General features: G+C 51.2%; 2 protein-coding genes and 1 long non-coding RNA gene across 5 annotated transcripts; 1 reads left to right on the top strand and 2 right to left on the bottom strand.

Moving 5' to 3' along the window:
• Positions 1 to 3191: 3191 nt before the first annotated feature.
• Positions 3192 to 16499, bottom strand: Tap2 (transporter 2, ATP binding cassette subfamily B member). Of its 3 annotated transcripts, none has more exons than XM_034524643.2 (12): positions 16197 to 16499; positions 14988 to 15488; positions 14787 to 14901; positions 11758 to 11888; positions 11333 to 11538; positions 7550 to 7747; positions 7274 to 7402; positions 5407 to 5595; positions 5118 to 5291; positions 4809 to 4968; positions 4235 to 4371; positions 3192 to 3615 (listed from the first exon to the last, which is right to left on the bottom strand). In XM_034524643.2, the coding sequence occupies exons 2-12, from the start codon at positions 15478 to 15480 to the stop codon at positions 3436 to 3438; spliced, it is 2112 nt and encodes a 703-aa protein (XP_034380534.1). In that variant the 5' UTR covers positions 15481 to 15488; positions 16197 to 16499; the 3' UTR covers positions 3192 to 3435. The 3 variants fall into 3 exon arrangements, with proteins under 3 accessions (XP_034380534.1, XP_034380535.1, XP_034380536.1); XM_034524644.2 differs by lacking the exon at positions 16197 to 16499 and adding an exon at positions 15803 to 15938; XM_034524645.2 differs by lacking the exon at positions 16197 to 16499 and adding an exon at positions 15584 to 15656.
• Positions 16500 to 17146: 647 nt separating this feature from the next.
• Positions 17147 to 18694, top strand: LOC143435200 (uncharacterized). Its single transcript, XR_013105286.1, has 2 exons — positions 17147 to 17269; positions 17642 to 18694. It is a non-coding gene; the product is annotated as an uncharacterized LOC143435200 (long non-coding RNA).
• On the bottom strand, positions 17966 to 21124 carry Psmb8 (proteasome 20S subunit beta 8). The gene is made up of 6 exons (XM_034524263.2): positions 20854 to 21124; positions 20031 to 20178; positions 19757 to 19868; positions 19232 to 19361; positions 18558 to 18762; positions 17966 to 18258 (listed from the first exon to the last, which is right to left on the bottom strand). The coding sequence occupies exons 1-6, from the start codon at positions 20998 to 21000 to the stop codon at positions 18170 to 18172; spliced, it is 831 nt and encodes a 276-aa protein (XP_034380154.1). The 5' UTR covers positions 21001 to 21124; the 3' UTR covers positions 17966 to 18169.
• Positions 21125 to 22041: the final 917 nt, after the last annotated feature.

Genomic DNA, 22041 nt, shown 5'->3' with positions numbered 1-22041 from the left:
TTCTTATTTTATTTTATTTTATGTGAGGAAAGGGGGGAGGGGCACACTTGTGGCTCAGCTTGCTTATCTGAAGGTCAGAGGACAACTTGTGGGAGTTGGTCTTCTCCTTGCATTATGTGGGTCCAGGGAAGTGAACTCAGGTCATCAGGACTTTGCAGAAAACATCATTACCCAGCCCTACCACATATTTTAAAACCTTACGTCTGTAGGTGTTTTTGTCCAGGTGTATGTCTGTGTACCACGTGAGCGCAGTGCTTATGTAGGCCAGAAGAGGGCGCCAGATTCCCTGGAACTGGAGTTAGAATTGCGACCATACAGGTAAAGGGACTTGAACCCTGGATCTCTGGAAGAGCAGCCAGTGCCCTTAACCACTGAGCCACCTCTCCAGTCCTGGCTATATTATTTTTAAGATGCCCTCCCAGGTCTCAAGAAAAAAAAATACCAGAGACCCCTCCCTCACTGCTCGTCTTTCATGATAGGCTACATACAGCTCACCTAAGATAAGAGGCAAAATAATTCTTTCCTCTTATAAAAAGGGGTATTTTTGTGGGAGAAGGAAGGACTCTGGGTAAGGCTTCTCTCTGCCCTAGGAGGTGGGTGTGAGGCTGTTGTGAATTCTCGCTCTACTTCTGTGTTCACTGCCAGGCTGGGAGCTGACAGCTGTGCTGACAGGCTCCGGCTGGCTAGCTCTGGAAAGTACCTGCTGTTTCCAGGAAAGTCTAAGTTTCTGTTTCCTTGAATGGGATTGTTCCAAGCCCCGCCCTCCCAGCGCCGGTGAGCTGAACAGCATCTAAGTCTCTGTGGCAGGAGCCCAGCTCTCCAACAGGCTCCCTATTCATGGTCTGTGAACCTGGGCTCCGAGCCAGGTCAATGACACAAACCCTAATGAGCTATGCAGCTCTCCCCGGGGACTCCTGGTCTAGGGGACAAGAAGTGGGCAGAGCAGACAGGAGGGAGGACAACGGCCCATGTGACTTGGCCTTCTGGAGAGGCCGAACTGAGGGTTTCCTGGAAACTCCTGGTTAACTTCTGAAGTGCTTGTGGGAAAACAGGAGGGTAGCCTTGGGCTGGCAGAACCAAGAAAGGGAGGGGGGGTTGGCTGTGTGTTTGGCAAAGGCCTCAGGCAGGTCATAGAAGTAGCACCTTCCCAAGTACCCCTCAGAAAGAAACCCTGCCTTCCTGAACAGCAGAGAGGTTGAGGGGGTGGGGGGGAGACTTGTTACAAAAACCTCTATTAGGCTGTGAATGGCAGCTGTCATGGGGGGCAGAGAATATATTGGATTTGGAGCTTCTGAAAGCCACTGGCTTCACTCTGTCTGACTTGAGTTACAGACAGATTCTGGACAGCAGATATAATTAATTATGTTCAGAATTCAGACTCTGGGCCTGTACCCAAACACCAGCTCCAACAGTGCATAATCCTGTGTGGTGGGAGAGACGGCTTGGGGTTGAAAAACACTTGTTGCTCTGCAGAGGACCCGAGCTGAATTTGAACCCAGCACCCGCCTGCCAGCTCACAGCCACTTTTATCTCCAAGTCAGGGGATCTAACGCCCTTTTCTGACCTCCACAGACACCAGGCTCACGAGTGGTGTGCACCAGGCTCATGAGTGGTGTGCACCAGGCTCATGAGTGGTGAACATATAAACATGCCAACAAAACATTCATAGGCAGAAAATAAAATAAATAAATCTTTTGGAAAAATGGTTTTTAAAGACAACTTGTCACTACCTAAAATTACCTGGCATGGTGCTTTAAATGAGAAATGTCACCCATAGGCCTAAGTATTTGAATATTTGGTCCCTGGTTGATGACGCTATCTGTGGAAGTGATATGGCCTCTCTGAAGGAAATACGTCACTGAGGGTGGGTGTTAAGCGTTTGGAGATTTGCTCCACTTCTAGTTTGCTCTCTGCTCCCTTTAGGGATAGAGATGTGGTCTCTCAATTTCCTGCTCTGACAACCTGCTGCGTGCCTCACCCACCATCACAGACTCTCCCTCTAGAGCCACAAGCCAGACAAACACTCCCCACCTCTAAGGTGCTTCTGGTTGTGGTCTTTTATCACAGCAACAGGGGGGACACCAGGGAAGAGAGTTACTTACATCAGGTTGCCCTGTGGGCATGTCGGGGGCGGGGCCGGGGCGGGGCGGGGCAGGGGCGGGAGAGTTCAGCCCGGAGGGCAGCACCAGTCCCTGGGCAGGCGGTCTTGACCTGAAGCCTGCCTGGCACCAATGAGCAGGACAACTCTGGTTTCCGGCTGTGAAGGGACCCTTGGTTAGAGACGACTTCCCTCACCTCCGGATTGTGATCTGGAATTCTGAGCCAAGTAAAACCCTTTCTTTTGGTCAGGGTGTTCATAACATCGACCAGAATGAAGCTAAGAGCCTTGGGGAAGAACTCTATTCTCTTTGAGTCCCAGTTTCCCCATTCATCAAATGGGAAGTGGAAGAAGTGTCAGCCGGTTTAGAGCTCAGAATAAGGATCAAAGGCGACACGGGAACCACTTCACAAGGTTCCTGCTTACACTCAAACTCTACAAATGCAGCTCTTACACACACAATTACACTGTTAGCACTGTTAGGAACTGAGCTCCGCCCAGCTGTCCTTCAGTGTCCCCCCACACACACACAACACAAACATCAGGTACATGGCCAGGTGGTGGTGGTGCAGACCTTTAATCCCAGCACCACCTGAGGCAGAGTCAGGTAGATGTCTGTGAGTTTGAGGCTAGCCTGGTCTACACATTGAGTTCCAGGACAGCCAGTTACATAGTGAGGCCCTATCGAAAAAAGAAAAATACACATACACACACCACACACATCAGATATTGATGTGAACAAAAAGGATACAGAAAGGCAGCTTTACTCATGTGTTGTTGGGTTATTTGCATATCATAAAACAGGAAGGTTTAATTTGGCTCCTGGTTCAAGGGCACAGTCTGTCAGAGCAGGGAAAGCAGGGATGAGAGGCCATCAAGGATCAGAGAGAGATGCATGCTGGTCTCTTTTATGCAGTGTGGGACCCCAGCCCTCGAGATGGTTCTACACACAGTGGGGACGGGGGTGTCTTTCCACTGCAGTTAACCTAACCTAGAACTCCCTCATCCACAGACATACCCAGATGTTTTCCCAGATGTTGGCCGTGATTCTAGAGGCTGTTAAAATGTCAGTCAATATTAACCATAACATACATTAAGGAAAAGTATTTTATATATATTTATTATTTTTATATTCAGCAAAAAAAAATGTTTCTAGAACCATAAACCACCCACTCCACCCAATGATCACCCCATCCCCCGACCCTTGCCCATCAAGGGCTCTAAAACACACAAAGTCCAAAACAGTCCCAATCTTTATCCTGACCCCAGCCTCCAGCACAGGCCCTGTGGGTCTGATCCTGGCCACAGTTCTGAGAGGGGCTCAGTCTCTGGGGGCCTCACGACTCCAGCCGCTGCTGTACCAGGTGAGAGTAGACATCCTGGTCGTCCCTGAGCTGGTCATGATCCACCAGCTGCCCCTGCTTGAGCACCAGAACTTGGTCAGCATTCTGAACCGTGTGCAGCCTGTGGGCAATCACCAGTATCGTCCTGTCCCCCTGCAATCTCCAGGCCTGTAGCTGCAGAGGACAGACCACAAGACTCAGAAAGGCAAAGAACAGGACAGGACACAGCAACAGGGCCATCCCTGTGATTCAGGTTAAAGAAGGTTTGGGCTGTTCAGGGGGCCTCAAAGGGCAGGCAACCGCCCTTCTCCACGGAAGCCCAGGGCACAGGCAAGGCAGCACAACCTGTGAGGATTGACTCATGAACCCAGAGAGGAATGCCTGCCCGAGGAAAACGATCCACCCTAACAGTGGGGGGCACCACCCCATGCACTGGGTCCTGGACCATATTTTAAAAAGAGAGAAAGAGGGAGCCAGCCGAGAGCCAGTGTTCCCACTCTTGGCTTCTCCATCCACCGAGATGGAGTCAAAACCACAGGATCCTGCAGCCATGCCATCCCTGCCATGATGGCTTGGGCTCTCAGCCCATGAGCCAAAATAACCAGCTTCCAAATTCCATTTGTCAGGTATTTGGTCCAGCAACACAAGGAACCGTTACAATTCACGGCCCTGCCAAGGTGTAGACATTCCCCCTGTCGGTGGGACATCAGTCCTGCTCAGCTCTATGGCACTTGACCCTGCAAACATATCCCTTAGATTCTACTGTCCCCTGCCGTTCCATGCTGGTACTCACAGCCTGCTCACACTGGGCGTCCAGGGCACTGGTAGCCTCATCCAGGATGAGGACCCGTGGGTTCCGCACAAGGGCCCGGGCAATGGCCAGACGTTGTTTCTGTCCCACGGCTAACTGACCCCCTCTCTCCCCAATTTCTGAGGAAATCAGAGAAAAATCCCCTCGTGAGACAAACGTGATCAGAGAACACCCCTCCCCGCAGGAAAGGACAATGTGTTCCCCACCTGCTTCTGTCAGCCAATCAGGAGGTAGGAAAGCCTGGCAAGGGCGGGGGGGGGGGGGGGAGCTGGAAGTGGAGAAGAATGAAAAGTGGGAACGGAGGGAGGAGCAACGGGGATCACTCCAAGAATAAGTTCCATTATCCGGTGTGCAGGTGCGTGTGCATGAGTGTGGGCGCGTGTGCGGGGCCGAGATTACTCCTAGTCTGATTTTTGTTTTGTTTTGTTTTTGTGTTTCCTTTTAAAAATAGATTCTAGAGATCAAACTCAGGTCCTTATGCACTTTATCAAATGACCTCTCCCCCAGCTTCGTTTTCTCCTGCCCCTGCCAGCGTGGGCTGGGGACCTGTGATTACCTGTGTTTATTCCATTAGCCATTTCCCCTATGAAGCCGTCTGCACAGGCCGCCTGGGCCGCTGCCATCACTTGAGCGTCCTCACAGTCCCTCAGACCATAGGCAATATTATCCTTGACAGAACCGGAGAACAGCACAGGCTCCTGCCCCACAAGAACCACCTGTGCAAAGCGGACAGGAACAAAGAACTGTTACCTCCTTCTGTCCCTCCACTTCCTTCCTCGGGATGGACCCCAGCCTTCCTTCCCAGGGGCTGCCCCTTCACGCTTGCTCCTCTCTCCTGCCCCTCTCTCTCTGTCGCCCCTCCCACCTGGCGGTGCAGGTAGTGATGGTCGTACTCCGTCAGCGGCTGGCCATCCAGCAGCACCTGGCCCCCGGTGGGCTGGTACAGGTTCTGCAGCAGAGCGGCTATGGTGCTCTTCCCTGACCCATTGGGTCCCACCAACGCTGTCACCTCTCCAGGATGCAGGGTGAACGTCAGGCCCTAGGAAATCAGGAAGAGTTACAGGCAGCTTCCTAGAGAAAATGACGTACAGGCTGCGGTACCTGACCACTGTAGCAGAAAGAGGTCCAGACCCCATGGGTTCTCCCTCAGATACCTGGAGCACAGGCTTCTCGGGGCGACTGGGGTATGAAAAGGAGACGTCTTGGAATTCCACGCGCCCCTCCAGCCTGGAAGGGGCCAGGGTCCCAGGCTGGGGCAGATTTGGCCTTCTGTCCATATAGGAAAAAACCTTTTCGGCAGCACCCACGTTGCTCAGCATATCACCATACATGTATACCAAGTTCTGGAAAACAGGACCGGACACGTCAGGAAGCCAGGTCCCTCACTCAGCTCCTCACACCCACACCCTGACCTCAGCTCGGCTGTCTCTCCTCACCTGCTCCTTACCCCCCCCCCCAAAAAAAAGAACCTCCACCCTGTAATGAATGATTTAGATGAAACTCAGAGAGGAAACGAACATTGAAATGATTGTTTTAGTTAGGAGTGGAGGGTTGGCTCTGTCTCTTCATTTGAAACAGTTTTGGCTACTTAGCCCAGGCTAACCCCAAATGTCACATCTTTCCCCGGGGTTACAGTGTCACAGGATTACAGACATATGCCACTGTCTCCAGAGTAACTTTGGCGGATTTTTAAAGATGAAGAAATATCTGTGTTCTGATTTGCAACGGAAAAGCTATGAAGTCTGCACAGCGTGTCAAGATCCCAGCTTTTGCTCACTGCTCTGCACTCTGTGTGCCTGGTGTCATCTTGCAGTCACCATGGCCAGCTCACCTTTGAAATCATCAGAGAGCTTGGCACAGCTCTTGAAAGATGGTAACAAAGCAACCGGGAAAATTACAGTCAATGCCCAAAGCAAAGTAACTTTTTGTTTTTGAAGTGATCAAATAGAAATAGTTAAATACCTTTTCTAATCAAAGTATACTACTGGGTACACCAGCAGTGGATGGGATTGTCTCTTGATTGATATATCCAAGTTATAAGAGAGGCACTGTTTTGCAACCCTGATAATTTAACAAACGTAGGCTTTAAGCATCAAAGACAAACACCAAGCGAGCCAGATATGTTGTGTCCCCTGAGAAAGAACACAGCCATAACTAGAAAGAGGGAAGCACTAGATCTTAAAGTTTCCAGATTCATCTACCAGTGCATAGGAAACAGTCAGAAGAACACACCAGAGTAACACTACAAAATAATACTACAAATTAGAATACACAGAACCCAGGCCATAGGGAACAGCACAGGACAAAAAATATCCATTCCTTCAACTAATAGCAGGGTGGGAATTTTAAATCTGTGAACACAGAGATTGGAAGAGCATCAACCAATCACAGTGTGTTCCTGTGGCACTCTGAGCACCGAGTACACTGGATGAACTTAAGGTATCATTGTTTTTAGGTGTGATAGTAGCACTTGGACTGCATACTTAAGGTATCTATATTCTAGAGATACACACTGAAATATCTACAGAATAGACTGTGATATGATGAATTTGTTTTAAAATAATATGAGGGAACTGGAGGCAGATCAAACACCGTCGGCTGTTGGAATAGGTTAGGATTAAGGTTAGATTAAGTGTGGTTTGAGATTGCAGTTAGGGATAAGATTAGTCAGCGTGGGGGTATGGCTACTTAGAGTTAGGTTGTTTAGCTAAGGTTAAGGTTAGTGTTAATTTAGAATGGAGTTCAGCAGGGTTAGACTTGGTTGTGGCTGGGGTTAGGGGTGGTGTTTGGGTTAAGGTTATGATCACTGAAAGCTGATAAAAGTTATCTGAAGATTTATTAGAATGGCTTTTTTAAAGCATGTTTAAATTTATCCATAAGAAAATTAACTAGGTTTTTGTTGTTGTTGTTGTTTTGAGTTTTTTTGTTTTGGGGGGTTGTTGTTATTGTTAAACAAATAAAGCTCATGGCCCAGAAGCCCAGATCAAAACACTGAGCATCCCATGAGCTCGCCTCACTCACCCGGACATGGTGCCCCACTTCCTCCTGATACAGCAGGAAGGAGAGCAGGCCGCCCCGGGTGACCTCCCCAGCCAGGATCTGCTGCACGCCGCAGTTCAGAATCAGCACCTGCATGCCCAAGGCCATCACCTGGACAGAAGGAGAGAGGTGAGCAAGTCCCCAGTCCCTGCGCAGCACTGGTCCCCAAAGCCTCTGTTGTCTGGCTCCTCCCCACCCCTCCCTCCACGGGCCCTCTCCCTGCGCCCTGCGCCCTGCGCCCTGCACAGGCCACCTCACCCTCCGTATGACTAAATACAAGTCTTTTTCCAGGTCTCGGCGCCACCACAGCTGTCGACATCTCTCCAGAGCCTCCTTGTAGCGGCCAACTTCCTGCTCCTCCGCCCCAAAGCTTCTCACAGTCTGCAGCCCCCCTACCGCCTCGCGCACCACCTGCCCTGCCTTGGCTACTGCATCCTGGATCTCCTTTAGCAATGCCTGGAAACAGGGGACAGCAGCGGATAACTCAGTTAAAGAGGGAGGATGAAACAGGCGGGGACTTCTCTCAGGCTCTTCACTGTTCGAGCCTTTCTTCCCAGAAGTAATATTTGGGGGGGGGGGGGGGGACGGGAAGAAGAGGTGTTGGGGAGATGGCTCTGTGGGTAAAGTGCTTGCCCTAGTGTATCTCACACACACAGAGTACATATGCACCTCACACACACAGAGTACGTGTGCATCACACACACTCAATACGTTTGCACCACACACTCACAAGAGTACGTGTGCACCTCACACACACGTGTGCACCTCACACACTCACAGAGCACAGGAAGTAGGGACTGAATGTGCATGGCTGAGGTCTCACTGTTCAGCACTGTGGGACATATGTGCTATCCTGTTTAACTTTCATTGGAAGTGAATTCTTGCACCTGATGTCAGATGAGGAAAGAGACAGAGTTGTTAAGAAAGATGGAGATCTGGCTGCCAGGGTGGTCCAGCTGTTCAGAGAGCTTGTGGCTCTTCCAAATGACCAGGGTGTGCAATCCCCAGCACACACACCAAACTCCTGCAACCGCAACTCCAGAGAATCAGGGGCTGTCTTCTGGCCTCTGTGAACACACACATGCACACAGACACAAATAAACGTGTAAATAAAATAAATCTTTATGTTTTAAAAAGGTGAAACTGTAATTTAAAATGGATCAAAGACTTAAATGTAAAAATTAAAACTAAAAACTCTTTTTACAAAGATTTATTTTATGTTTGTGTGTGTGTGTGTGTGTGTGTGTGTGTGTGTGTGTGTGTGTGTGTGTACATGAGTGCAGGTGCCTCTGAGTCCAGAAAAGGCCACCGGATAGCTGGCCTATGGGTGCTGGGAGCCAAATACCAGTCCTCAGCAAGACCAATAAGGGCTCTGAACCACTGAGCCATCTCTCCAGCCCCAATTAACTAGATTTAACAATGAAATCTTGGATTGGACACCAAAAGTGCAGGCAACAAAGACAGACAGGACCCTGTCCACACACATATAGGACCCTGTCCACACGCATATAGGACCCTGTCCACACGCATATAGGACCCTGACAACACGCATATAGGACCCTGACAACACGCATATAGGACCTTGTCCACACGCATATAGGACCCTGTCCACACGCATATAGGACCCTGACCACACGCATATAGGACCCTGACAACACGCATATAGGACCCTGTCCACACGCATATAGGACCCTGTCCACACGCATATAGGACCCTGTCCACACGCATATAGGACCCTGTCCACATGCAGCATAGGACCTTGTCCACATGCATATAGGACCCTGTCCACATGCATATAAAACCCTGTCCACATGCATATAGGACCCTGTCCACATGCATATAGGACCCTGTCCACATGCATATAGGACCCTGTCCACACGCATATAGGACCCTGTCCACATGCAGCATAGGACCCTGTCCACATGCATATAGGACCCTGTCCACATGCAGCATAGGACCCTGTCCACACGCATATAGGACCCTGTCCACATGCATATAGGACCCTGTCCACAGTGAAAAAGCTATCAAGGCCATGGCCATCTTTGTAAATCACACATCAGCTAAAGCAGCTGCTGTTTCAGGATGGCAGCTGACCTGAGTCACCCCAATTTCACACAAGACTGTGTTGCCTCAGGAAGGCTGGGCTTGGCAGAGCCTTTGCCTCCGAGCATAACCGTTATCTGCTCAGAGTTAACCACAAGTCCCAGCTGCAAAGTGTGGGTGCCATCTTAAGTCCCCTGTTCTGGGTTGAGCCGTTTGACTTGTAGTGAGTCTGCCGGTGTCTCAAGGCCGAAATAACCACAAACTAACGATTCTAGGACACTGTGACACTGAACGCAGCCTGACTGTGCGTGCAGAAACACCCCCATCACAGCAGCCCCTCGGAATTCCCCGTGCTGCTTCTCTGCTGTCTCTGCTGCAGCCATACTCGGTGCTGCAGTCATACTCGGTGCTGCAGCCATACTCGGTGCTGCAGCCATATTCAGTGTTGCTAATCAGCCATCTCCTGATGCCTTTTTCTGTCTTGGTGAATTCCTTCAGAGCCCGTGTGTCACTAGCCTACCCATGCTGTCCCCAGCATGTCAACTAACATCTGGATATATGATCCAGAATACATTTTTAAAATATAGTTTTAAAAACATATAGGATATCTTTTAAAAACACAACTTTAAAAAAAAAATGGGCAAAAGAATTTCTCTTAGCCAAAGGGCCAAAGAGTAACCAAAGGCATTGGTGGTGGACATGTGCCAAATGTCCCACAAGCACATGAAATGCACGTAACATCATTAATGGTTAGAAAATGCACATAGAAGCCACGATAACCCACTGCACCAGATCGTGTTGCAGGGGATAGTGGCTTTTATTCAAATTAAAAAATAAAATAAAATGACAATAAGTTTGGGGGGAAATGTGGGGAAATCAGAAGGCTTGTGCTTGCAACTGTGGCCCAAAGTGAGCAATACGGTGAATTTCACATCTGTGTGTTTTACTACAAGAGGAGGTGGAACTAACTTTCAGTCTCAGGACACACACACACACACACACACACACACACAGTTATGTATGCTGAGGGTAAAGGGGAAACGTTCTAGGGCTGGAGAGGTGCCTCAGTGGGTAAGAACACTGGCTGCTCTTCCAGAGGACCTGGGTTCCACTCCAGGCACCCACGTGGTGGCTCACAACTGTCTGTAACTCGGTTCCAGGGGATCCAGCGCCCTCTTCTGGCCTCCTCAGGCACTGCACACAGATGACATACATGCAAGCAAGCAAACACCCACACACATAAAATAAAAACAAATAACTGAGTGTAAACCACCGAAGATTCCCTTCACTCTGATTCACAGTTGTCTGTGGGAAGGGCACAGACAGAGTCCGAGAAGCTCATGAGAAGGCAGAACGATGCCTCGCTCGCCTCACTCACCTGCCTCTCCGACACAGCTAGCACATAAATCACTTCTGCTTACAGATCCAGTGGGCCACCAACCTCCTCAACTCAAATGTCCATCAGTGAATGACTGAGCTAAGGAAATGTGGTGTAAGCTTGTGATAAACTGTAGGTGCTGAAAAGAGGTGTTCTGTCTGTCTGTCTACCTATTTATCTGTCTATTGATCTGTTTATCCATCTATCTGTCTATCTACCTATCTACTTATTTATCTGTCTGTCTACCTATGTATTTATTTATCTGTCTGTCTACCCATCCATCCATCTATCTATCTATCTATCTATCTATCCATCCATCCATCCATCTATCTACCTACCTACCTACTTATTTGTCTGTCTGTCTGTCTGTCTGTCTCTCAAGCTATCTACCTACCTATCCATCTATCTATCTACCTACATACCTATCTACTTATTTATGTGTCTGTCTGCCTGTCTCTCTAGCTATCTACCTACCTATCCATCCATCTATCCATTTACCTACATACCTATCTACTTATTTATGTGTCTGTCTGTCTGTCTGCCTACCTATCTATCTCTCATCCTCAGATCTGCAGGTGGAAATCAGCCTTCTCTCAGGGCACTGTGACATGCATGCATACCTGATGGCGGGGGTTGTACACCTTCTCAGCTGCTATTGTGAGGGGCAGGTCCAGCAGGGAGAGGAAGGTAAGTCGAGGTGACACCTGGAGCATGAAGAAGTAGAGCCCCACCACCTTCACCAGGCTCCGCAGTAAGATATTGGCATTGAAAGGGAGCCAGCGGCTCATCAGGGAGGTGTCGGAACTCAGCCGTGAGTTCAGTTCCCCTGAGGAGGACAGAGAGGATGATGGAAACACAAGCACTGCAGAAACCCAAAAACTCCCTCTGGGTCTTCTTGCCGACTCATCCCCTCATCCTTTACAAAAAGACTGGGCTAGACCTCTACCCTGTTCTAAAAGAAAACTGCCAGGCTCCAGCAGGGAAGCAGACAGGAAAGTAACTGAGCACTCCAGGAAAGGCCAGAGGATCCAGATGCCAGGTTCACCTGTCTTGGTCTCCTGGAAGAACCCAAGGTCTTGGCGCAGCAGAGATGAGAAAAGCTGCTCTCGTATCCGCAGGTTGATCCTGGACATGGTGAAGACAAAGGAGCCTCCTCGGCAGCCTGCAGAGAGGGAGCTGGGGGTGGGGCGGAGGGGGACAGGCAAAGGAAGGGCAAGGTGGAGAGAGAGATGGAGGGAAGGGGAAGAGATGGGGCAAGTCAGCAAGAGTAAAGAGGGAAAAGAGAGAGCGGTGAGAACATACAAATAACCAATCAGGAAGGGCAGACGCGGGAGCTAGGTGTGGGATCAGTCTCACAACCCTCATGAAAGTCCCCATGTGCTCAAGGTCACCGGCCAGGTGACCAAAGGAAGCAGCAGTAAGTCCCTCCCTCCCATTCTGTGGACACCCCCAGTCACTGTTGGGGGCCGACTTTTAGCAGAAAGCGGCTATCAGCTTTGCAGCCATCTTGAGCCATATACCCTGACATGAGACTTGGATCACAATAGCCTGCAACAGCTGAGCACACTCTGATAATCTTGGTTTAGATACCTTGGGTGTGTGAGATTAAAAGTGTGTGACTTAAGAGTGACCTAGAGATCAGATTTAGAGACAAGACCTAAGGGCATGATTAAAGGTGTAACTTAGAGGCGTGGCTTAGAAGTGAGACATATAAAAGGCAGAGACAGAACAAATCAGAATCAGACTGAGATCAGAGAATCAGACACATCAGACATTAGGTAGAAGACACTTGGCTCCAGACAGAATCAGACACAGCAGACAGAGGAGACAGAGAAGGAGACACTTAGAGGAAGAGAGACTGAAGAATAAACGGGATTGACTCACACCCTGTCTGGTCTCCATTCTTCGAGTTCGTCCTCACTCTCGCTCTTGCTGAACCCCAACCGGCAGACCAGAGTGGCAGCTTGGGCCGGGATACAGTGGCCGCCCAAACGTGGGTTGGCCCGGGCCTCAACATTTTGCCTGGGCTGCGACGTTTTTGGCCGCCCCAACGTGGGGCTAGTGTGGACCCCAACAAGTCACCAATCTCATCTTTCATCCTTGGGGGAGCCTCTTAAATCAGCCAGATTCTTACAATAAAAACTTAAAGAAGTGTTTTCTAAATGCATAAAAGCAGGTGTTTTACAAACTATGAGTTTCAAATGCAAATTCGGTTACCATATTGGATAAGCAGACATGAAATGGTGGGCTCTGGGTAACACAGTAAGAACGAAAAGAAGCCACTGATGGAAGAAATGTGGTGTGTGAGTGTGTGAGTGTGTGTGAGTGTGTGTGAGTGTGTGTGTGTGAGTGTGTGTGAGTGTGTGTGAGTGTGTATGTGTGTGAGTGTGTGTGTGGGGGTGTGTGTGTGAGTGTGTGAGTGTGAGTGTGTGTGAGTGTGTGTGAGTGTGTGTGTGTGTGTGTGTGTGGTTTGCATGAGGGTGCACATGAACATCCAGGTGTACAGCTCTGTGTGTGAGCATGTGTGTGTGTGTGTACACGTATGTGCATGTGTGTGTGCATGTGTGTGCATATGTGTGCATGTGTTTATGTGTGTGAGTGTGTACATGTGTGGTGTGTTCAAAGGTTAACATCAGCTGCCTTCCTAGATCACCCTCCACCTTATTTCTTGAAGACTGAGTCTCCCACTGAGAGATAGTGCCATGCACCATCGCCATGAGATCCACCTGTGTTCACCCCACACCCTGAGACTCACAGTGCCCCCAAGTCACCGTGTTTGCACAGTAAGCACGTAATTCACTGAGCTAGCTCCCTAAACCAGGAGAGGCAGTTCTGAAAGCAAGAGACAGCAGGATGCCGCCTGGGCGTGAGGCTGAGACCCAGAGTGTGGTACTGAAGTTTGGTTTGCGGATGGGAACAGGAAGAGGGCCATCTTTAGGAAGGACCAAGAGGGAGTGTGATTCAGTGAGGTTCTGAGCACACAATGTGGAGGTGAGGGTCCCTAACCGGCAGCAGTGTCCCTGAAACAACTGGGTTTATAAAACAGAGCTAAGTGTGAAACCGTATCTGGGAATCACCCACCATGATGACCTGAGTTAGTGCAGAAGGAGGAATATTTTTAAGAAATCAAAATGCACCGTGTAGGCCATCTCAGGTGATAAAGGCGCTTGCCACCATGCCTGGTGCTGACTGAGTTCCATCTCTGCACCCCACACACTAGAAGGACAGAGCTGACTCCAGCAAGCTGCCCTCGGACCTCTAGTGCATATGCCCACCCTCATCCACAACAGAAAGACAGAGCGCAATAGTTTAGAACAGGATTTTCCTGAGAACCGGCCACACAACAGGAAAATGCTCCAAAGAAGACAGAGTAGATCTGAAGGTAGAAGGGAGGTTCACAGATGCTGATTGCAGAAAGATCAGTGTGAACCACAATCGCCAAAACTACAGAGATACCGAAGAGAAACCAAACCTGAGACAGGAGAGCGGGGAGAGCGAGGAATTGACCTATAATAAGTTCACAAGAGAAAACAAAACCAAACCAGCAAAACCAGAATGGAGGTGTAATGAAGGACTAGGGAGAGAGACAGAAACACACACACACACACAGAGAGAGAGAGAGAGAGAGAGAGAGAGAGAGAGAGAGAGAGAGAGAGAGAGAGAGAGAGAGAGAGAGACTACACTGAGACTGCACCCTCCCCCTGTACCTGGGTCTTCTCATCCTAGTCAAAGCCCAGCCAAACAGCCCCTTTTTATTTGTTTACTTGAGACTGCAGGCTCCTGGGTCTGTATAAAAAGAGTCAAAGGCAGACTGGAGAGATGACTCGGGCGTTAAGAGTGCCGGCTGCTCTTCCTAAAGGTTCTGAGTTCAATTCCCAGCGACCGCCTGGTGGCTCATGGCCATCTTTACTGGGATCTGATGCCCTCTTCTGGCTTGCAGGTGTACATGCAGGCAGAACACTACAATGTTCTTTACAGTACGTAATTTGTGCCTTATGCAAAATAAAGTGAGAATGGAGGGCCCCTGTCCAGTCGTGTCTCTACTACAGGGACCCGAAGTCAGTCATCTCTCACCTCCCAACCGAGAACAGGCACATGAAAAAGATGGCACTCGCAAAGGCGTCGGGGTCGAAATCACCTCCCAGGATGTCAATCACACGACCCGAATAATGAGGGATTAACGTCTCCCCTGAAAGAGCAAGAAAGATAAGGAGGCTGCGCCCTGGCCAGGTCCTTCTCCCACCTCCCTCTCACAGCGGTCTGTCCCCTTCTCACCCAGCACAGCCACCACAAGGAAGAAGAAGGCAGCTATGAGGAAAGGCAGGTCCGGCCTGGACAGCTTCAACAACCGCATCATGAGTGTTCTGTTGTTCTCCTGGCCTGGTTCCTTCTCCTGGGCTCCAGCAGGGCTCAGCACAGCCCACACGGCCCGGCTCAGCGCGGCGGCCCCATAGCCAGCCAGCAGCCAGCCCCAAGAGGCAGAAGCCACTCTGACAGCTGAGGTGCCCACGGTGCCTCCCACCAGGGCTCTCAGCGAGAAAAACAGGGGGGTGGCCAGGCAGAGCAAGGGCAGAAGTGTCCCCACAAGTCCCAGCAGCCCTCCCACCTTTAACAGTCCCCACAACACTCCAAGTCGCAGGGTACCCTCCAGCCATAGTCCTGGCAGCCCCCGGGGAAGCAGATTTCCCAGAGATCCTTGTAGCAACCCAAGTAAAGCTATGTCTGCCAGCAGCAGAGAGGCCCAGGGCCTCAGGTAGGACAGCGCCATGGTGGGGTCTGCGGAAAGAAAGAGAGAGATTAGGGCTGTGGAGTTCCAACCCTGGTCACCGGCCTCCTGCCCCAAATCCACCACACTGAGGCTTCTTGTTCACCGGAAAGGTCCCCTCCTAGTCAAGTCTTCCCTAGGATTAATGCCATGCTGCCTGTCTGAAGGAGCAGGGAAGGCCGCACTATTCTAACACAGACACAAACACCACGGGGGGGGGGGGGGGGGGGGGGGAGGGGGGGAGGCGGTCCGCTGCCACCGCGTCTGTCTCTCGGAAGCTTGTTGGTGTTAGCCAAGAAGACTCAATCCCCAGACACACACACACCCCCTATTCCCCGGTCCTTAGAGCCAGGAGACCCGGTGCAGGGGCGGGATGTGAGTGAGTTCGGTAGCCAGAGAGGGCTGGGGCAGGAACTAGAGAGCTAGCTTGGGGTAGGAGGTTCCGAACAGAGGCACTGGGCGGGGCGGCGCCTGCCAGAAGACCGGGGACGCAGGGCAAAGGAATGGAGCAGAGGAACTTGGGCAAGGGGTGAGGGGCAGGGGACCTGAGACATTGGGTGGGGCAGGGGAGCGGAGCAGAGGACTCGGGGCAGGGAGTGAGCGTCAGAAGAGAAGACCCACGATAGAGGAGGAGGAGTGGGGAGCGAGATGGGGACACCAAGGATTTGGGAATGGACCGCACTCCTGCTAACGCTCGGGTTCTAGTCCAAAGAACTCACCAGCGGCTGCGGAGCGGCAGCTCAGGAGAGCTTCTAAAACCTGCTTCTTCCCAAATTGGATCTCCTGGGTGCGCAGCGACGCCCTCGCAGTGAGCGCGCCCGGGTCCCGCGGCTTTCGCTTTCACTTCACTGCTGTGGTCGCGGTGCTGCGCACAGCCGCCAGCAGATGGCGCCTGTCAATCTGCGGGTGGGGTGAGCGCCCCAGGTCCCCAAGGAGGCTCGCCCTCTGAGGCCGCTACTAGCAAAACTCTGAGGGTCTGAGATGCTTCAAAAGGGGGGGGGGGACTGCATTTCTCCGACCTCCGAGCATATTTTAAGAAGCGCCCATTTAACTGGGAATATAGTTTAGAGATAGAGACAAATTGCCTGAGCCCAAGGTTCGCTGTCCAGTAAGTTTGAAGAAGGGCGAAGGCGGAAGGAAGAGAATGGTCATGTAGGGAGGGGGTGGGGAGGGACGAAAATGGAGGAGGGAGTGACTTTAGGTCCCCTCCCAGTCAGCGGACCACACAGGAGTCCCACCTCGAATCACTTTGGAAAAAAAGAGGGAGATGAGGGAAGGAAGGAGGGGAGAGAGAAGAGACGGTTAAGGTTTTTTTTTTCCCCAGGCAAGCTCAAGAATTGGGGTCTGAGGTAAAACGAGGGCTTACACGAAGGCCTCAGCTCCTCTCACCAGGCCCAAGGTTCATCTTCATAGATTTTGAACCCAGAAGGCTCTGGCCTTTTGTCCTCAGACTTTCTTCCCAACACACCACACCTGCGGTGAGGATCCTGGGTCAGTGCCAGAGCCTGCAGCTTGTGAGGTAGGGGGGGGGGGGCTGTAGGCTAACACCATCCACGGGGAATAGTCCTACCCGACCTCCTCCCCAGAGCCCAGAAATCACCCCTCTGGGCTTAAGGGAAGAGCCCTCACAGAACATGGTGAGGCGCCAGGTTCCATTCTCAGAGATGAAAATACAGTGTCTTTGCTGCTCATCACCACGCCTCTCCGCCAGAGCGCCACAGCAGAAGCGATTGGACGGGCTGAAACTCCCTATCAAGGAAAAAACCCCTTATAAATGCCTGAGTGACTACCCGTGAGTCACTTGAAATTTAAATGTTGGGGGTGGCAGTGGCATCAAAGTAGGTCCTGCTACATGGCTACGCCTATCTGCTCCGGGCTTCGGACCGCCCCTGCTGGAGACCGCTCCCATCTGGCTGTTCTGGCTCTCAGAGTCCTCTAACCCCTGACCTGGTTTTTGAGCACTCCTGCACCCGAGCACTCCTGCCCTGACCTCTCCTGTCCCAACTGCTCCTACACTTACACAAGGCTTAGGGGTTCCCTTTATTCTTTCACTTTCTCCTCTGCTCTCCCCGCCCCCATTCCTCTTCATGGCGTTCACCCCTTGTAGCCAAAGTTGAAAGACGATGAAACTGAACCTCAGCTCGCTGTTACATTCACTATCCAGTGTCACAAAGGTGCTGCCCGAGCTTTCCACGCTCACTGTCATCACAACGTCCTCCCGGCCACCCCAAAACATACACGAGGGGCCATGCCGGAGTCCCGAGACCAGGAAACTTGAGGAAGGGCTGTGGGCCAAATGGAACTGAAAAACGAGTTTCCAAAGAGAAAAACGACCATCCGCCCCGAGAGATGCAGCTGAGGGGTGTCCAGGAAGAACCTGGTGAACATCTTCCCAATGGAAGACGTCTGATTTCCTGTTTGCTCCCTAGCCCTCCCTCCAAAGGACCCCACATCCTGGCCCCATTCAGCCACAACACAGAGGCATGTATAACCGTCTTTTCTTTTATTGTACTTAGAAGGTATCCGAAAATATGGTGTTGAGTGAGAGGGTAAACACGGCTGTCTCCATAGCCTCAGAGCTTTCTCTCCAGCCCTGGTTGGGCCCTTTTTTCTTCTAAGACTGAAGTAGACCCAGGTCCCTGAGTCTGTCAGCCAGTGCGGCCAGTGCCAGGGGAGGCCTGGCCAGCAGCCATCACTGAGTGGTGTCTCGGTACTTGTGCAGCAGATCACTGACATCAGAACTCTCCACTTTCACCCAACCGTCTTCCTTCATGTGGTACACTGTGGGTGATTGAGAAAAAAACATGGCATCAGGCCTTTCTTCAGTAAGTCTCTGCCACGGTAGTATGGCATAAACAGCAGCAGCTTACACAAGCATTGAGCGCTCACACACCCCACACACCCCAACCCCACCACACACACACACACACACACACACACACACACACACACACAGGAGCTGAAAACTTTGTCTGGGACTTCAGTGTGCTCAGGCCTGGCAATCTCCACTCCTCTCCCCTGAGTCTCCCAATCTAAGCTCTCCCCTTCTCCCAGGTCCTGGGGGAGCACTGGTCTCTTACTGTTGACAACTCCTCCAGAATAGTTATCTCTGTGGGTAGCGTAAACAATAGCTCTTCGGGCAAGGTCGTAGGCCTCTTCAGGACTGAGGTCCTGCCGGTAACCACTGTCCATCACCCCGTAGGCGTACGTGTTCCCGCTGCCAGTGGAAAACATCTGTCCCGAGAGCCGAGTCCCTCTGTCATCTACGTAGTAAAGTCCTGGTCCCTAGAAGATGGGAAGCCATCCCAAGTTGAACTTGGAAATAGTTTATTGATTATAGAAAAACACAAGTGTGACTTGTGGAGAGCAGGCAACATAGTGATACCATCATAGAAACATTTGAGTTTCATTTGAGCACCCTTTAGGGGGCTGGAGAGGTGGCTCAGTGGTTAAGAGCACTGACTGCTCTTCCAGAGGTCCTGAGTTCAATTCCCAGCAACCACATGGTGGCTCACAACCATCTATAATGGGATCCAATGCCCTCTTCTGGTGTGTCTGAAGACAGCTACAGTGTATTCATATACATGAAGTAAATAAATTTAAAAAAAAAATGTAACAGTGTGTTTATTTAAAAAAAAAAAAAAAAAAAAAGGCAGCACACTTTGGTAAACATCAAAACCTGGACCAAACATGGGGGAGGGGAGGGTTCAACGACCTCTCACCCAGATGGGGAGCACAGGAACAGGCTACCTACCTTCTTGTCCCAGCCGCAGATCATGCTGCCCATGGAGAGGCCCATACCCCGGTACTGAAGCATCATATTGGACAGCAGCTTGGAGGCTGCAGACACGGAGATCCGTTCTCCATTCCTCAGATAGTACAGCCTGCGGAGGAGAAAGGAGGCCTCAGCGGAGGCAGGCAAGCGTTCGTTTTTTTCCCACAGAATGAGGGAGAAGGGACTGGAGAGATGAGTGTTTCGAAGGTATGAACTTGTGTGGTGTAAGAATAAAGGAGAGATTTGGAATTTTAAAATCTCTGAACAACATTTTAAAAGCCTAGTAAATGACACCATCCTGCTGGTTAAATAATAGCCAGGTTATCTGGCTTAAAAGCAGGGACATAGGCTAAGATTTCGGGGATTTTTAATCACTCAAAGGCATTAAAAAAAAAAAAAAAAAAAACAACTTATGATCACTAAAATGGATCACCCACCGGGTGTGTGTAAGTGACCTGGGACACGGAGGGAGGTTGAACCAATGAGATGATAAAATCCACTCACCTGCATTCCTTAGCCAAGAGCCTCTCCCAGTACTGACAGTCGGCTGCACAACCAGACATGGTGCCAAGCAGGTAAGGGTTAATCTCGATCACCTTGTTCATCCTTATGGTGTCTGGAAGAGTTTTGAGATCAAAGAAATGAGCCACAGCTCCACACCCCTTCCCCCCATGTTCTCTAACTCAAGGTCCTCTCTGTCGGAAATTCAGTGCAGGCCTTCCGCTCTACTGGGAGAACATCTCCAACAGAGGCTGGCCACTGGAGCACACATACTCACCAATGTAACTCCCTGCGGTGGCTCTGGAGTCCACAGCCACGATGACGCCATGCTGGAACTTGAAGGCTAGTGTGGTTGTGCCGTGGGCCATCTCAATCTGAACATTCCTTTCCTGGTCACTACCGAAGGACCTCAGGAACGCAGTGGGCTAAGAGAGGCAAGAGGCAGAGGAGGCCTCAGTACTAGGAGTTTCCTGCAGGGTTTCAGGGTGAGGAGGAGGAGGGGTCTGCAGACTCTAGATGTCAATAGCTCCGAAGAGGGAAACGCAGGATTTACGCCCACCAGCGTTCCGCTTTCCAGCACATGGGGACAAAGGTCATGGTAGCCGGCTTCAAGGTGTTTCCTGATCTGTGGCTCCTTCAGTTCTCGGAAAGCACATTTTAATAACTTATTCTCATTTTACAGTCGAGGGGCTTGAGACCTAGGCCACCTAGCGTGTCCTAGAACACTCAGGACATGTTGCCGAGGCCAGGTTAGCCACTCAAGCTCATAGGTCTTCCAAGACAACTGTACAGACCCTGTAGTAGTTAGTGGTGGGTCTGTGAAGCCACAGTGATTTGTGCATGGTGTCTTGGGATGAGCACCAACCATCTTCTCAGTCTCTCTCTCTCCTTCTGTCCCTCCCCCACCCTTTTCTCTCCTCCTCCCTCCCTCCCGCCTTCCCGTGCCTTAATCTCCACGTTGGTTCTTCAGGGCTAGCCTGGATGCTGTTCTCTGGGACAGCCCCTCCAGGCTTCCTCACCTCCTCAGACCCAGGCAGACACTTCTTTCTCTGTGCCACCACCTACCCACTGCATCTCTCAAGAACGCCTACAGTCCTCACCTGCATTCCCCGGGGAACTGCGAGCTCCGGAGCTTGCACAGAGAAACTGTAGTGTCCCGGGTCCGAGCGACACTCGCTTCCCGCATCCGGGGCAGCCCACCCGGGCCGCTGCCCCCGAGCAGCACCGCACAGATCCAGTAACGCCATGACCACGTAGCCCGGGAGGTCCGTCGACTCTCCGACGAGGAAGTGAAAGCGAAAGCCACAGTACCAAGGGGAGGGAACCAGTCCCCCACCCCCATCCCCTGCCCTTTCCAAGCAGAGCCCAGTCAATGGGTGTCTGAACTAAAAAAATGTGTTGGGGATGAGTTTTCCTGCTGCCATGTCGGTGAAACCAGCTAGAGAATGGGTTGTGGGGTGGAAGAAGAGGTGCGCCTTCGGAGGCCACCTAGCAGTGGGGTACGTGAGGACGGACCCACGGGGGGCAGGGGGGTTGCATCTTCTGGGAACAGCCGAGCACTGGATAGGGTACTGTCGTCTAAAGAAGTTCTCTAGAAATTTGGAATCTGAGGGGAGCATGGAGCAGATTCACCTAAGCGTGCGTCCTGGGGATGGGGGCAGCACTCAAATGAGCATTGTTTTATAGAAACTGGAAAATGCGATAAACGGGTGCACCAGGTCTTTAGGTCCTGGGACAATCAGGAAAAAATGGGGAAGAACGAACCAAGGAAAGGGCGCATGTATCCCTCCTAGGGCCCCTCTCGGTTCCACAGTCTCACCACCTGAGGCCACCCACGAGGACGCGCCCTTCTGCCCCGGGCTGCTCAAGTCGCTCAAGTCAGGGCTGAGCGCGCCTTCCTTGAGTTCTAAACCCCACCTCTCTTTGCAACCTTTGCGGACCTTATCTGCCCAGCAACTACTGACGTCACACACCGGGCCCTCCCTGACTGGAAGAGATTGACTGGATAATCCTATCGGTTTTATTGAGATTATCCAGGCGTGTGCCGCAGAGGAGAAGGTGAGCGGTTCAGAAAGACTCAGAGCGGACGAGGTTATCCAGTCTGGCTTCCTGAGGTCCCCACTGGCTGCGCTGCCGCGCTTCCCAGCCTCAACGAGGAAGAGAAGGACTCCAAAATGTTGCTGATGCCTTGGGGTGCGGAGAGGGAAGGGATGCCGCCCGGTCCTGCTCAGCACTAGGAGTCGGTGGGTGGGTAGGAAAGAGAAATGAGAGCCCCAGGAAATAAAGGA

Source organism: Arvicanthis niloticus, chromosome 20 (assembly GCF_011762505.2).
Source record: "Arvicanthis niloticus isolate mArvNil1 chromosome 20, mArvNil1.pat.X, whole genome shotgun sequence".
In the NCBI taxonomy this organism is placed as follows: domain Eukaryota; kingdom Metazoa; phylum Chordata; class Mammalia; order Rodentia; family Muridae; genus Arvicanthis; species Arvicanthis niloticus.
Note: the sequence above shows the minus strand (reverse complement) of the source record. Positions and strands in the feature narration are given on the sequence as shown.

Excerpts from the sequence above, each read along its gene's own strand:
- Tap2 (XM_034524643.2), bottom strand. The coding sequence starts at position 15,480 with ATGGCGCTGTCCTACCTGAGGCCCTGGGCCTCTCTGCTGCTGGCAGAC. Across the intron at positions 7,748-11,332 it reads TGTACAACCCCCGCCATCAG|GCATTGCTAAAGGAGATCCA; the intron begins GTATGCATGCAT and ends CCCTGTTTCCAG. Across the intron at positions 4,372-4,808 it reads GGCTAATGGAATAAACACAG|AAATTGGGGAGAGAGGGGGT; the intron begins GTAATCACAGGT and ends TGATTTCCTCAG.
- Psmb8 (XM_034524263.2), bottom strand. The coding sequence starts at position 21,000 with ATGGCGTTACTGGATCTGTGCGGTGCTGCTCGGGGGCAGCGGCCCGGG. Across the intron at positions 20,179-20,853 it reads CAGTTCCCCGGGGAATGCAG|CCCACTGCGTTCCTGAGGTC; the intron begins GTGAGGACTGTA and ends TGCCTCTCTTAG. Across the intron at positions 19,869-20,030 it reads CACCGCAGGGAGTTACATTG|ACACCATAAGGATGAACAAG; the intron begins GTGAGTATGTGT and ends AAACTCTTCCAG.